The sequence below is a fragment of the Carettochelys insculpta genome, chromosome 13, assembly GCF_033958435.1.
Source record: "Carettochelys insculpta isolate YL-2023 chromosome 13, ASM3395843v1, whole genome shotgun sequence".
NCBI classification, from domain to species: domain Eukaryota; kingdom Metazoa; phylum Chordata; order Testudines; family Carettochelyidae; genus Carettochelys; species Carettochelys insculpta.
This window is the reverse complement of record NC_134149.1, coordinates 30,885,980-30,902,420: the sequence shown is the minus strand read 5'-3', so window position 1 is coordinate 30,902,420 and position 16,441 is coordinate 30,885,980. Positions and strand designations below refer to the sequence as shown.

The 16,441-nt window shown below is 40.0% G+C and overlaps 1 protein-coding gene across 2 annotated transcripts in view; it reads left to right on the top strand.

The window, feature by feature from the left end:
• Positions 1-16,441, top strand: part of CHM (CHM Rab escort protein) — a 186,418-nt gene that overhangs the window by 126,355 nt on the left and 43,622 nt on the right. For both annotated transcript variants that reach the window (XM_075007568.1, XM_075007567.1), the window contains exon 9: positions 11,519-11,596. In XM_075007568.1, the coding sequence (XP_074863669.1) occupies positions 11,519-11,596 (78 nt within the window). The remainder of the gene's footprint in view (positions 1-11,518; positions 11,597-16,441) is intronic.

Sequence of the window (16,441 nt, the reverse complement as noted above, 5' to 3'; positions counted from 1 at the left end):
GGTACCGTTATGAAAGAAATATTGTCCAGTTCCACCAAGGAAAGTCATACATAAAACTCATGTTTCACAATGGTTAGAGACCACTGGTTGTAATTTTTCTGTTAAATAAAGCCTGTGAGCGGTGTCAACCTAGTGGTTTAGGTACCTACAATTCTTCTGTAATTATTTTATCTTTTAAGCCAGCCTACCTCCCTAATAGCAATGAGGTACACTCTGTCTCTTCGCCCAACTTATTCCCTTTTGAGAAGAATCAGTTCCTGAAAAAGGCAAGTGTTTTGTACTTTGTACCTAGCATTGACACCTGCCTGGCTCCACTTTCTTTTTCCAAGGTAAAACCTCGGTGTTGGAATGCTAGGGCTGGAATTCATTCATTCTTCACTGTCAGACTCAGCCTCCCAACTTCAGCAAAACAAGAATGACAAACTGCCCAGCTCAGTGATTAAAAGCTATAGTCATTAAAAACACCTCAGGTCTCCTTCTCTTTACTATTTGAAATCAGTGAAGAGCAGAGGCAGAATGCTCTCAGGGTTGACATATATGGCTAGTGGCAGCATGATAGTCTGTTGCACATTGACTTCTTATGTGGATTCTCCTACTGAGCCCCAGAGGGATGGTTAGCATTATTTGAGTGACAAGCTGGTACCCTCTAAATTCACATGGTGACTTGTAGCACAGTAACTTGCCATATAGACAAGGCCTCAGGCTTATCTGCCCCAATAGGAAAAATATTTTCAATTTGCAACTACACAGTTGTGCTACTACCCACTTTAACAAAGGAGAAAAGGGGAATCCAGTTTGGTAGAACTCTGGACTCTTAACCACTTAAATTCGCTATGCCTCTGATTTAGAAGTTGTAGATTATTACTGCAGGTTTCAATGCCAAATCAACTGGAGGAGCCACTTCGAGTGTGACCAGCTTGGTTACATAGTCTGCCTTTCTTACTGGGTACGTGGATGAGTTTGAGAAACTAATTCAGTCCTCTCCTGGTGACCAGGGCCACACTCTACTGTGGGCCATACCCTGCAATTTCTTGCACCATTAGTTTTGGTTTGGGTTAAAGGGTACTATTAATATTTATTTAAATAAATATTGATGGGAATTTTCACTTTGATTTGGCCTTAATATGATACATTTTTTTCTACACTATTTTGTGTTTTATAGTGAAATAAGAATTTCTGGTGGTATTTGATTTCGCATACAGGATTGTTTATGTAACAACAATTTGAGTAAAAAGCTGGGGTATCACATAACTGGCTGAGTTGAAGTATTCTGTATGCCTAATAAAGACAATGTAGCTGGTCTATTTGCCTAAGTGTAGTCGGGCTGAAGGAACACAACATAAAAGTGGACTCAGTACAATATATAAAGTAGGAAAATCTTGTGGCTAGGAAGGGAGAAAGTTCTTGAAACATTTTTTTTTTTTGGGAAGAGTCACATGTACCATGCTGTCATTAAGCATGCAAAAAGTATTTGCTTGAAAAAATGTTTTAATTTGTTAAACTAAGTTGATAACTAGCTTGCCTTCATTTGCTTACAAACTGATTTAATTATCTGGTGGAAATATTTACTTTTTGAAAGATCAGGTCCATCTTTCCAAAGGGCACTGATAGACTTGCATTGTTGTTTTTGTAACATTTTCAGTATTTACTTTTTATTTGGATATAAATTCACTGCATTTTCCATTTGAGGACATCCTTTCAGTCAAAATTTAGAAAGATAGGAGCCTTTAATAAAATAATATTTCAAGTATTTGTGGTTTTTAGTGCCTGTGAATGGTGTTGATTTAACAGCTGTGAGGACTGAATTTTTCTGTTCACAAAACTGGAGGTACAACATAGGTAAGAACTGTGTGAGTTTCTACACCTTTCCAAACTTAGGAATGGCCAAGGGACAGAGGATATTTTAATATTGTTTTGGTAATCAACCAATAAAATCACACGTTAGATTTCCGCATCACAGAGACAATTCAACCCATCTAGTAAGAACAGAGTTAAAACTACCAAATGATTTCACACAAACTGTAGAACAGAGAACAGTTAATAACATCATTTAGCTGCTTCTGTATTCTGTCATTCACTTATCGGACCTAGTCATAATCGATGAAACAGTTGGACAGATTTTAAAAATTAAAAATAGATGTGGGCTTCCTTCCTGATAAGAGAAGATGTCCACAAATACCCCTTACAATAGGCGGGCAAGGACCAAGCTGACTCTTAAAAATTCCTGGCACTGTAAAGAGACATATGGCTGAGTCTTGAGGGCCAATCCTGTCAGCATCAGTATCAAAATCTGACATAGACGTGGCTCCAAGCTTGTAGTCAGAGACTCTAGGAAGACTTCACTTTCTACTGATGGGGAAAGATTGCATAAAGCCATTGAGGGTTGGTAGGAACGTGTGTATGTGTGTTGGGGGGGTGGGAGGGAATCCCAAAGCTCTATGTGGAATCCAGGACTAGTCTGCCACAATGACAGTGACAAAACTATAGACATCTGGGCAAATATCAGCGTTCACTCTGATTGGCTACTCTGTAGCTAAACACATCCATCAGTGGAGGTTTGAAATCCCATGTTGGAGACAACCACCAGTAACAGTGTGAACACTTGTACAAATAGCATGATGTGCATTAGCTCCTTCCTTTGAGGAAACTTGTTCCTCCTCCGTCAGGTCCTGCCTTCTCTTTTCTCTCATAGGGAGCTTTCCACTATCTGAGCCACTGCAGAGACTGGAAAAAAGAGTAAAGTTTCATTAAACAGCCATGAATATGTTGATACTCCAACTTGGGCTACTTGGTTGTCTCCACAGTAGAGGGAAAATGAAAGTGGAAAAGAAACACTCCAAAGAATAAAGATCCAAAGAAGCTTGATTTGTGAGGAAAGTATTCTTCTGCCGCCTTTTAACTTCAAGAGGAAAACTGTCAAGCCCTCCTAGTCAAATACAATGCTCTAATTGGGTAAAGTGATGCCCTTCCTGCCTCCCAAGTCACATTTATGTATATCAAGGTCATTACGAAGGGCCAGTTAAAGGGTAAGACAGTCCTACAGGCAGCCACAGAGGCTTACACTACAGTTGGGCATGATGTGAGGAGCATTGTGGCTTCAGGTTTCAAGAATTCCTAAGGAGCTAAAAGCCACAAGAGAAGACCCACTTTTTGAGATGATGGAGTTGTTCAGTAAAATAGTGACAATGCTCTTCAGACCCTGAAGAGCTCAAAACTAGCTTGCGCTCCATTGGAGACAATATCCTTGATCCTTGCTGCAAAATATGCTGGTATCACCCTCACAGCTGACCTCTATATTTGGTAAGACTTTGAGATTACCTTCATCCCTCTCTAGAAACCACTGAGGAGGTACCACCTGAACACAGAGTAAGAGGTTTCTATTCTGTTATTTCCTTATTCCAAAAAGAAAGGGGTTCTTATCCACTCCAGAGGATTCTTAGCATACACATACACTATCTTAGATTCAGGATAGTAACAATTTATTCAATCATTCCATCTGTTTAAGATGAAGACTGGTTTTAGCTCTATAACTTCCACCAAGCCATGCACTTAGCCCACATGAAAATTCATAGTTGTGGCTGACAGAAAGCAATACAAAATACTGCCATTTGAGCTGTCCACAGTCTCAAGAGTCTTCATAAATGTCTCACAGTAGTAGCAGCACTTGAGGAGATGGGGTACTCATGTTTATTTATCCCTGGACACTTGGCTAGTCAGAGGCAGGTGCTAGAAGAAGACCATGATAACTCTAGAGTATGGCCTCTGTGTTCTCCAAAGTAGGCCTATTTCTGAACCACAGAAAAAGCATCACTCCTCATCACAGGTAGTAATTCAGAGGACTTATCATTTGAATTGCAATCAACAAAAGCCTACAAGAGGGCAGGTTCCAATTCCTCTGGGAAATACATGATAATGTCAGGTTCCAAAAATGATGTAAGCTTGACAAAGGCTACTGGGTCACATCAGCACTGGTAACACCATTTATCTTGCTTCTGTGATAGCCACAACTGTAGCTGAAAATAGCGTACTTGTTTAAACACCACACCTTCAAAAAGGTCGCAGTACTGTTTTATGTCCTGACAAGATGGCCCCAGGCTGGGCCAGAAAGAACTAGCACCAACGTATGTGCAGAAGTCATCTTGCTCCTTCCACTGTACTGAACATGCTCAAGGTGCTTGCCCAATATAAAAAACAGCAAGTCAGCTCATTCTGGGCTGGATGCTGGAGCAGAAGGAGCTCCAGGAGCAGATCAGCCACAAGTCCTACCAACAGGATCTGGAGAGCCAGGAGACAAGGATGCACCTTTAGTGCCGGCAGAGCCCTGGGGAGTGACTGTCACCGCAGAGTCTGAGAACTTTGGAGTTTCTCTAATCACTACACCACCTGGCACAGTCAACAGTGATCAAGGGAGGGTGTGCAAGTGGTACCTCCCAGCCAAGTGAGCTCAGTGTGTTGTGGGGTTCCCTGCTGAGCTAATTGTGGTTCATTGCACCACTCTCAGGACCCTGGGGCAGGGCCTGGTAGAGTTGTGTGTACCTGAGCCCCCCTGCTGGGGCAGCTGCTACCCCACCCCATCTAGTTGCTATTGACTGTCCTCTAGGCCACACTGGCCTGTGAGATGAGGGCATTGCTAAGTGAGTCTAGCCCAGGGTGGGCAAAATAAGGTCTGTGGTCTGTATCCAGCCTGCTTGTACACATGGAGCAGTGCTGCACAAAGCTTGTGGCTCTCTATGCTGCAGAGGTGGAGGAGGACTTTGTGTGCTGCCACGCCCCCAGCAAAATTGCTGAGTTCCCATTGGCTGGTTTCCAGCCAACAGAGTGGAGCAATTTTGCCTGCTTGTTGGGGCGGCACAGGAAGCCTTTCCCTGCAGCACAGAGATCTCCATGGAACAGCCAGTGTGTTGGACTGCTGGCAGGCGGAGAGCCTTCTGCCTACCTGAGAGTGCTGCTGTCCTGGAGCAGCTCAGCCTCTAGGCCAGAGCCTATCTGTGGCACCCTATCCCTTCCTGCATCCCTACTCCCCCTCATACACTCCTTCCCGATCCTAGAATTCTCATATACATTCCCCCAGACTCTGAACTCCAATCCACTGTCCCATGTCACAACTCATACCCTCCTCCCTTGCCCCCTCCCCCCAACCCTGGTCTCCTCTGCTTCTGCAATCCTGCACCTGCTCTATAGTCTTCTCCCAGGCCAGAATCTTCTCCTGCACTGATAACCCCTACTTGGCCAAGCACCCCAATATCTTCCCCAGGTCACAACATTCTGTTTCACCCAAACTTCCTCTTAGACTACATATCCTTTCCTGTACCCCAGTCCTCTATCCCATGCTCCCTTTTGCACTCAGCCTCCATCCCAGACCCCTCAATCACTAGAAAAGTGCAACCTTTGACCATTTACCAAACTCTTGAAATGGCTCCTCCCTCCAAAAATTATTGCCCACTCTTGGTCTAGCCACTAGGCCACGCTGCCCTGCGAGAGGCATGTGTTACTATTTACTCTGGCCACTATACTACATTGCCCTGTAGGAGGCAGATATAGCTACGTAATCTTCCCACTAGAGTTTACTTCCCTGAGTCAGTCTTCGGTAGCTATGGTCTTTGAATTATGAGGGAACTGAGGGATGGTCATGGCCTCTCCAACTTTTGTGCCTTCATGTGAAAATATGAGGAGGTGCATGTGCAGCCCCTGGAGATGTAACTATTCAGAAACTAAGGTCCACAGTGACTACATTTCAAAGAACTACAGTATTTATCATACAGTAATTGTACTGTTCTTTGTGGCTGCCGTACATCAGATACTGAAATTTATGAAGGATAGAAATTTTGATTTGCAAAGAGAATAAATACAACGTTTCAAAAGCAAAGGCTTTTAATCTGTTTTCACTTGTCTTTATTAGACATGATTTGTGAAAGATTTTATGATGAATTTAATCTTTAACTGCCGATTTATAATACAGCATCTGTTAGTTCAACAATTAGAAATTATTCTTTGTGGATTTCTCTCAAACTCTTTTTGAGACCATACATTCTAATTCAGGATGGTGTGCCAAAAAAGGAAGAGAAATTGAATAAGGAAATAGACTATTCAGAATTATATTCCTGTTATAGATCAAAAGGAAAATGATATAGTCATTTTATTGATAAACCAGTAGTTATGAAACTACTCCAACTAGTTTATTTGAACTATAGTTATACTTGACTGAACAGAAACCTGGTTTCGTGCCTTCCTTCAAGAAATGATGGACAGCGCTGCATGGCAGCCTGCAGCTTTGAATTTTGTAATGCTGTAGCAGGAATAGATACATAACTAAGAGCAAGTGGGCATTGAATCCTCTGTCTTGGAGCTTAAGACAGGGTCATATGTGAAAAAGTACAGTATATATTCTTAAAAATATACCTAGCTCTTGAATAGGTCTTTTCATCAGTAGATTCCAAAGCACTTTACAAAGGTAGAGAAGTATCATTATTTCCATGTAACAGATGGGGAAACTGAGGCATGATGCAGTGAAGTGACTTTCCAAAGTCATCCTATAGACCACTGGCAGAGGTGAGTGTCCTGAATTCCAGTTCTTGTGCACTACCTCATAAGCAACAAATGGAAATTAAACCTCCAGTTGAATTTGTTTCAAACCCTTGAAATAGTCTTCAACTGTGTATAAAGAAGTACCTTTTTGAAAAGAGGGAACAGTAGAATACAGACTGGGAGATCATTGCCAACATGTGAATCTGCTTTGTAGATGCTTTAGGCCCAGATGCAAGATTTGGCTACTAGATACGGATATCATTATTTTCCTTTCAGATCTTCAGATGGATATCGGCCACCATGTGTCTTTATCAGTAAATCATTTGAACAAATGTATTCCACAAATCTGTTATACAAGGTGTGTCATTAATGGTTTTCCTCTATATCATATTCTCCAGGTAATATATCAGTGTTCAGTCTATCTCATTCCTCAGAAAGGGAATTAAGGCTTTAGGACTGTCACAATACGCAGTGTGAAACTGAAGGCCTAACCCCTTTTTTATATATGTAAGCAAACGTTCTGTATCAACTGATGTTTCTCCAGTTGTAGCCCCAAATAAAGCATATTATCTTAATCTGGTTAAGGCTTGTATCAGAAAGGAAAAGTGTCAACTCCCTGACAAGAACAGATGCGGGTGGAAAATGTCCTTGCTATCTGGAAATGCGGAAGAGGTTGAGGGTCAAACAAATCCCAAATTTTAATTAAATGAAAACTTTGGGCAAATATCTCGTCTCTTAGAGACTTACGTGCTATTAAATAATAGAGATCACTGAAAAAACCCATATGAGAGAGGAGTAATTGTCCAGTATTACTTTGTTTTCTTTGAGAGAAAAAAATTAAGCCATATTAGCACAATTTAGCTATTCCTGCTCTGGTTTCCAGGAACGTTAAATATATTTCCCTGCAAAAAGTGCAGATTTTTTTTTAAGTTCTCCTACCTAATCAGTCACATACCTAGTATTTTCTTGATCACAGCCTGATCTCCTTTTTAAGAAAGGCTGGCTATTCCAACAGTGTTCTGTCTCATTTTTTCCACCCGTGTGTGGAATAAATCTTACGTGCACAGAGGGATGTATGGATGTGCACAACCAGTAGAAATAGCATGGTGCCCACAGCCACCAGTGTGTAATCAGCTGGCTGGCATTTCAGTCACTTCTGGGTGTCTGTCCAAGTGCACAGCTGACATGGAACACTGATCCCAGGAAGGATACGAGTCCAAATTGCAGGTTGTAATTCAGAGCTCTGAGTGCTTAGAGTCTGAGTGAGCAAAATTACCTGAAACACAAGAAGAGAAGGAAAACTCATGCCCATCTTCTCTTTCACCACTGCCTGCTCTGTGTGCTCATCTTTTGCTGCATAGGTCAGTAATTCAGTAGTAGATTGGGCTCATTTCACCGTCAAACAGCAAAAGGCATTGGTGGGTAACCTGCTCCCTATTGCCCCCATGCGTCTCTCGCTCACTGGGGCACTGAAGCTCCACATTTCCTACTCCTTCCCCTCTCCCCATAGCATTCTCAGAGTGCCACGAATTGCCTGATTTGTGCTCTGTCCCCACTCCTCCCACTTCCTCTGACAGCCAGAATGCCATGAGTCAGCTGTTGGCGGCTGTTCAAACTCTGGGGAGGTGAGGGCAGGAGCAGTGATGGAGCATGAAATCAGGTGATGTATAGTGCCCTGAAAGTGCTCGGAAGTGCGGCGCTCTGGTGCCACAGGGTGCAAGAGGTGTGACCCTCAACATCTACATTGTGGTGTTCTGCAGGACAGGTAGGAATGCTGGGTGTCAAGGGGGTACAGGTAGGCCTCGGGCTGTTACAGTCCACTGAGAGGAAGCAGGGCCACGCATACAGCGCACTTGCTATTCTTGGTTGCCCATTGCTGGCAAAAGATCATTATATTTAGTTCTTCTGTGACACAGACCAAAACCCTGGAAAGGGTCAATATATTTAGTAGTTCTGTGACACAGATCAAGACCCAGGAACGTTTCATCCTAAAAAAATGAATGTTTTGCAGTCTTAACTGTAGCACAAATATATACCAAATACTGATTTGTTATAAGCAAAAATGAGTACTAAAACTTGACTTTATTTTGGAACCTTAATTCACAGGTAAGCATGCAACTATCTTCAAAAATATCTCCGTCACACACACACGTTGATACTGTAAGATCACAAATTGCTCTCATTTCTTTACAGTACACTGGTTTACGACAGGCTCATTCTGGGTCCCTCACTTTTTAAGAAACTGTAGAAGTGTACTAGAATTGTATTAGAGTTTCTAAGCTGTGAATTTTCTCGTGATTTTAGAGCAGATTAGTAATATTGGTTTAATATTTTTGGTGGTTTAATTTTCTTTATTTGCTTTTTATAGTAGTCTTTGAAAGAAAACCTCTTGATACTCAATTGTTTGGAATTTCATAGTATTTAATCATTGCTGCTCAAGGCCACTTCAGTAGGTCTATTTGTTTAGTGAGGAGTATTCTTGCCATGGCCATTTGTGTCACCTTTAATAGTTTTGCGTTAGATTTAACAGGTTAAACCAGGTCTGGCAAGGTCTTGGATGGAAAATGCCAGAAAGGTCACTAGTGGGAATTGGGCATTGACGTAGAGGCACTTTTCCCTCTTAGTAAACTTATAATTATGCCATTATGTGTCTGGGGCCACTCTGCATTTGGATAAAATGCAAAACTAAAGCCCTAGTTGCTAATAGTTCCTAAAGCTGGCCTGGCACATTCTATAAGAGCAGTTATGTTAATTTCAGTGTCTAAGACAAACTCTAAATTGAATAAAGATGCAGCCTAGATAAAATTACGCCTGCAAACTGGTCATAGTTCTCTTAATTGCATGTAGAAAACTGTTGCATAATGATTTTAACCAGTTGCTGTGGGTATCCTCCTAGAAGTGATAGAATTTCAGTGGTGAATGACTGAGGTTGATGATCTCTGAAAATGGGCATCCAAATCTAACATGCTATTTTGAAGTGCCTCTTGTGGACGATACCGACTAGGAAAATGTTAGCGATACTTAAATTTTAAAGTGATATAATCTAAAACTACTGTGTATTTTATGGAGTTTGACTGTCTGTTTGATTAAGAACTCTGTGGCCCAGCTGTGGTCACACTAGCCTCTCCTTTGTGAAGGGGCACAGTAATGAGGCACTGCCATGACTATGCAGCACCTCATTAGCATAATTACTTCCATGGGCGCTTCAACAGTATCTCTTTCAAAACGAACACCGCCCATGTAGCCGGGAACCTTTCAGAACGAACCTCTGATTTCTAAAGCCCTTTCTTCCCAAAACCAAATGGGAAGAAGGGTCTTTCGAAATCGGGGTGGTTTCGAAAGGTCCCCGGCTACGTGGACAGCGTGGTTTTTGAAAGTAGCACTTTGAAAGCAAGCATGGCGGCCATTATGCTTATGAGGCGCTGCGTATTCATAGCAGCGCCTCATTAGTATCCGCTGAAGTGCCTCATTACCATGCCCTCTTTTCAGAGTGGGCTAGTGTGGCCACAACATTCCTGAACAGGAAGAGCTGCTTTCACCAGTTTTGGTAGTTTTGCTATACAGATTCTCATCATACCTGAAAGCCACATAAAGGCTTTGTGCTATGAAAATGGGATGTACCTGGAATGGGATTGCTTTTAGTAAAACCAAAGAGAAGAGAGACAGAATCGTCATGTCAAGTATAGTTCTCAGAATTGATATAACTGAGAAAATGGTGAAAGAGACTGAAGCAAGCTGAGGGGCTGCATCTATGCTACAGAATGATCTGCTCTTTCTAAACAGAGTATTTACACAGTCCCTGCTCTTTCAAAAGAACGGGCCAGGGATCGCAAAATCAGGTGCCATGGGGACTGCTCTTTCAAAATAAAAAAGGTCCTGCAAAGCATCTATACGGTTTCTTTGTAAAGAAGCTTTCGAAAGAAGGAGCACTTCCTGAAATGGGAGTGGAAGAGCACTTTCAAAAGGAGTGCCTCATTCTTTCCATTTAATTTCAAAAGAACATTTTTTGTGTGTAGACACTCCGCTGGATATTTTGAAAGAGCCACTTCTTTCGAAAACTATTTCAGAAGAACTTGCTAGTGTAGATGCGGCCAAGGCAGAAAAATAGGATGAACCTGGAATAGGATTGCATCTCAATTAATTTTACAGAAAGGAGATAAAAAGGAGAAATTTAGACTAGTGCTCTGCTTTGTCACAGCTAAATGAATGCTTAAGGTTTGAGAACTAGAAGAAAATGTTACTGGAAACGAAATTGTTAAAACTTAGTGAATGATAAGCGTTGATGGGGATGAAGAAAAAAATACATTTGATGGAATTCCCATTTTAATAATTACCAAAAAAAATTACATAGAAAAATTAAGTCCCTTTTTTAAGAAATCTGAAATAAAAAAATAACTTCATGAAACTAACACTGTTTTTGAAAAATGCAATAATTTAAAGCATGTACATTTTTCTTTTATTTTAAAAAAAGTGAGTTAAGGGTCCAAGCAACACTGGGTAAATCTGCTAGTAATACTATATGTTTAATTTCTCTTTACTACATTGTACAAATGTTTGTGTTACAGGGTGGGCCTGGGTCAATGGCCAAATTATTAGGCAAACACCACAGTCACTTGTAAAGACAAAGAAAAAAGCAAGAAGAAAATATTGGAGACAAAACATTTTTTCTTTAAGATGAATGTGTAGCTAAAAGGGAGGTAAAATAAAAAATAGATTTTTCCAAAATGTTACTCCGATCCTTTGGGGAAAAAGTACACTCTTGTATTTGATCTAGTGGTTTTGTGCATTAGTAATAGTTCAGTTGCATGGTTCTGAATACAGTTTTGAAAGTATATGATTTGGCTCGGATGGCACAGAGAGAGCTCTGATTCTGGCATTCAGACTTCTGTCAGTCAGGATGTTAAATTGTTATATTGCAATATTTAGTTCACTTTCTCTTTCTTACTGGTATAGAAGTTGTTCACAGTCTTTTATCTTTCTAATATGTTTCTAGGATGTGTGCTGTATTTGGTGGAATCTATTGTCTTCGCCATCCAGTACAGTGTCTTGTAGTGGACAAAGAATCAGGACGGTAAGGATAATACTATACAAGTAACCTTTATGCGCAAATTACTGTTTAAAAAATGCTGAAGTCAATTTTAAAAATTATTCTTCAAAGATCCTCCTTGGTATTAAGAACACATCAACCTTGATTAAAAGTAATTTGTGTATAGGTCCTCCAGAACAAGAAAAGTGGGTCTAGAATACAGAAACTAAATTAATTTCCCTGTGATATTACTACAGCTCCTGATCACCCAAGCTTGGAAGACAAATCATTTCAGCTGCCCAGGGGGCCAGTGATGAGTGATGTTAGTTTTCCTTGTGGCCTTACCCACTCTAATTGATTTTCATCAGATGACAACAAAGCCCTCTGTTATTGCATTTTTAAAAATGGAGCTCACCTAAAGACTCATCAGATTAATCTTTGCTGATAATGCATGTCACTCCAAGAGAAAAGACTTTAATGAGTTTTTAGGTAGATTGTTGTCATAAACTATGCTGCCCCCTTATCCTAGGATAAATTCTTTTACAGCAGTCTCAGGCCTTCAGGGAGGTTTAAAGTTGAGTGAAGAAAAATCGTCCCGTATTTTATTTCCCTCAGTGATATTGCTTGCTCCCCTGTGGATTGTCATAATTTCCATTATATGCATTTTTTCCCCCAAGATTTAAAAGGTTATAATGTATCACACATTGAAACTTGATAATTTGATCTTATTCTGAGAATGAGCTTAATTTTTAAAACAAAACAAAGTACGAGTATTTTTTGAAAGCTGGATATTTTAAAGTTATCGGAGTGAAGACAGAAAGTCGTGTAAATTAGTGCTTCAGAGTTGGTGTGCAGCATTCAACAGCTGTTGAGTTCTAAACCAACAATGCCATAACTTAGGCTTTGTCTACATGTGCAGAGTATTTTTCATGCTGTCAAAACAAAAAAGCAGTCAAGTAGCACTTTAAAGACTAACTAAATAATTTATTAGGTGAGCTTTTGTGGGACAGACCCACTTCTTCAGACTATAGCCATACCAGAACAGACTCAATATTTAAGGCACAGAGAACCAAAAATAGTAATCAAGGTGGACAAATCAGAAAAAAATTATCAAGGTGAGCAAATCCGAGAGTAGAGGGGCAGAAGGGGGCAGGGGGAGTCAAGAATTAGTTTAAGCCAACTATGCAAACGAGCCCCTATAATGACCCAGAAAATTCCCATCCCGGTTCAAACCACGTGTTAATGTGTCGAACTTGAATATAAAAGAGAGTTCAGCAGCCTCTCTTTCAAGAGTGTTGTGAAAATTCCTCTTCAGTAAGACACAACCTACAAGATCTTTACCAAATATTCATGAACCTGAATTACCCGCAAGGAGAAATAAAAAGAAACAAATCAACGGGGCCAGACGAATACCCAGAAACCAGCTACTCCAAGATAGGCCCCAAAAAGCCAAGAACAGAACACCACTGGTCATTTACCTACAGCCCCCAACTCAAACCACTGCAATGCATTATTGAAGACCTACAACCTAGCCTTAACCAGGATGCCACACTCCAGAAGGCTCTAGGTGACAGGCCTGTTCTCTCCTACAGACAACCTCCCAACCTTGTGAGGATTCTCACTCACAACCACAGTCTATACCGCAGGAACACCAATCCTGGAACTTTTCGTTGCAACAAAGCCCGCTGCCAGCTTTGTCCACATATCTATTCTGGAGATACCATCACTGGACCTAACCAGGTTATTCACAGAATCACGAGCACATTCTCATGTTCCTCAACTAACATCCTCTATGCCATCATGTGCCAACAATGCCCAGATGCTTTGTATATTGGACAGGTTTCAAACTCTTAGACAAAGATAATGGGCACAAACAGACATAAAAACACTCCTGATCCACAAAGCGGTCAGCCAGCATTTTAATGGAGTGAGTCATTCTGTTAATTACTTAAAAGTTTGCATCTTACTGAAGAGGAATTTTCACAACACTCTTGAAAGAGAGGCTGCTGAACTCTTTTTTTATATTCAAATTCGACACATTAACACATGGTTTGAACTGGGATGGGAATTGTCTGGGTCATTACTGGGGCTTGCTTGCATACTTGGCTTAATCTAATTCTTGACTCCCCCTTCTGCCCTCTACTCTCTTATTTGCTCACCTTGATAAATTTTTTTCTGTTTTGTCCACCTTGATTACTATTTTTGATTTTCTGTGCCTTAAATATTGACTCTGTTCCGGTATGGCTATAGTCTGAAGAAGTGGGTCTGTCCCACAAAAGCTCACCTAATAAATTATTTAATTAATCTTTAAAGTGCTACTTGACTGCTTTTTTGTTTTGATAGTATATAGACTAGCATGGCTTTCTCTTTGTTATTATTTCATGCTGTCAGTTTTTCACCAGTGATAGTAAACCTCTAAACGAAATGTCCTGATTTGTGTATTCTTTTACTTCCATGGGTGTCCGAGATTTTTATATTTGTAGCACTTCCATTTTCATCTCTTTCCATTTTGAAGGTATGGCTTATAGGAAAGGGTATTTTCCTGGGGCATCCTGAGTCTCCCGGTCCAACCACTTATCTCCAAACACTAATCAGTTCCAGTAGGGAATTGTTTGTTCCATGGAGCAGCATTGTCACCTGAACAGATATATGAGCACTTGCCAAGAAAATAGGCAGTGGCATTTCAGTGTTCCACAGAACTTTACAGGAGGAGGTGCAGTTATCTACATACTTGCTGTTGAAGCACCAGAGGTGCTGGCTGCAGTAGTCACCTATGCACTGTGAGATACCCTGTGGAGGCTGAAAGTTCAAAAGTAGAAAGAATGTGCCTTTGTTTGCACATTGCTGCAAAAGCATGTCTGGTAAGAGCTCTCATGGAGGTCATTGTCTTTTTGTGGTGACACTTCTGAGTTTCATGCAAAAAGTCGTTAAGTGTAAATGGTCCCACAGTTTTTACACAAAAAGAACTTTTTCATCTTTAAATGGGAAATGTAGACATGACCTTAGTGGTGGTTGAAGTGCTTTTAAATTATTTTTTTTAGTTTCTCTTGATAAATATTTAGGTTTTGTAAAATGGATATTGAAAATCAGTTGTTGTTGTTTGTTAGAAAATGTTGTTGGGGTTGTGTAATAACATTTTAATAAGGATAATTGTTTAGTATGTGAATTGAAATTGAGAAAATCACTGCGTTAGGTAAAAAGGGTCCCCAGTAGATCAGGGATTTTAACCAACCTGACTGGAATGCCCTTGCCCACAGCACATGCAGGGCCTCTGGAGATGGACACTGCTCTATCTGGACTCTTCCTATTTTCTCCAAGGAGTTGTTTTTACCAGAATCCTTTTTTTTCTGCCTGAAATAATTCACCTTTGAACAGTCATCTAATTACTGTCTTGTCTGAACCTGACGATGAAAACCTTGCTTGAAGTCTATCTTGCAAAATTATGCCAGTTAGTGTTAGTGATCTGTGTCTGGCATATATTGTGATAGACACAAGCTGATGAAGATATACATACACCCCCTACAAGTTAGAGTAAGTTGTCACCAGCAAGGTGGCTGCTCAAGAGTACAAGGAATAAAATGGACTTGTCCTTGAAGGTTAAGAAAGGGAGTTTATTAACTGGTGGGCTATCGTGACATGGCCAACAGCTCAAAAAGTTGGCATGAATAACAAAGATGATGGTGTTTGTCACAGTGGTTTATGGCTAGGCTATGTATGAGGTCCCCTTCTGTCACTAAAACAAATTCTAGGGCCATTACCCACCTTCTCAGAAGCAGATGTAGCATATCAGTGCAGGGTAGGTAAGATTTAATTCTCCCTTCCACAGAACCCAATGAAATTCCACCTTCATTAGATTATTGCTCACATATCCTATAAGAGAATGGCTTTCACAAATGTAGTTGTTAAATATAGTCCTTTACATGTAGTGTGTCATATGAACCATTACAATTATATGAAAACAAGAAAGCTGTAGTCTTTTGATGTAGTTGTTCCAAGACTTGAATAATGCGACTGAAGGTTTTTCACTGGATCTATGTATCTTTGTTGGAACAGGTGTTGTATAAATCAGTAATTTTGCTTCAATTAAATGTAAGCAAAGAAAAGAAGAAAAAAAATGGAAAAAGTTACATAAACAAGTAACCCAATATGAATCACCAATTTTAAAAAAGGTTTAATTAGTTATCATGTCGCTAGATAAGATAAACTTGACATAACTGTGGTGTTGTGTGTTTCTAAACTGAAAGAGCATTATCCAGTTTACACTAAAGGAAATGCAAATTTAATTTTATTACTATCATCCTTTTATTATCTTTTGCTTTTAATTCCTGAACGTTTAGTAGCGATTGTTCGTTTGTCTTAATTTGGTAAGATTTAAGGTATTTTAATTTCGATCAAGTATATTTGGAGTACCATTACATTAAAAATAATTGCTAACATTTTACATCTTGCCTGCTATAAGCATTTCTATTAAAATAATTCTGGCCCAAAAATGTAAAAGATGTCACAAATGTAAATTTATATTTCTGTAATAAAAAAAAGTAGCAAACACACAGTAATTTACATATTTTTCCAGAAATATTGCATACTGGCTTTGTCAGTGCTGGTAAGTCCATTTCAAGGATGTCGCCGTTAGTCCATTAGTTTGGATAATGAGCCCTATAAAGTACATTTATAACTCATGGCACTGCAAGGAGATGGATTCTAATTTTCATCCTTTTATCTAGACACATTGAAAGAAGGTCAATGGAGGGTTCTGTATGATTCATTGTCCCAACACATATCAGATGACAGAGACCTGATAATGTCAGTGCATAAATGTTTTCCTTATTTGGTAGCAGCACTTGAAAGAAATCTTCTCATGATTATTCTTTGAAGTGAAGTGTAAACTGA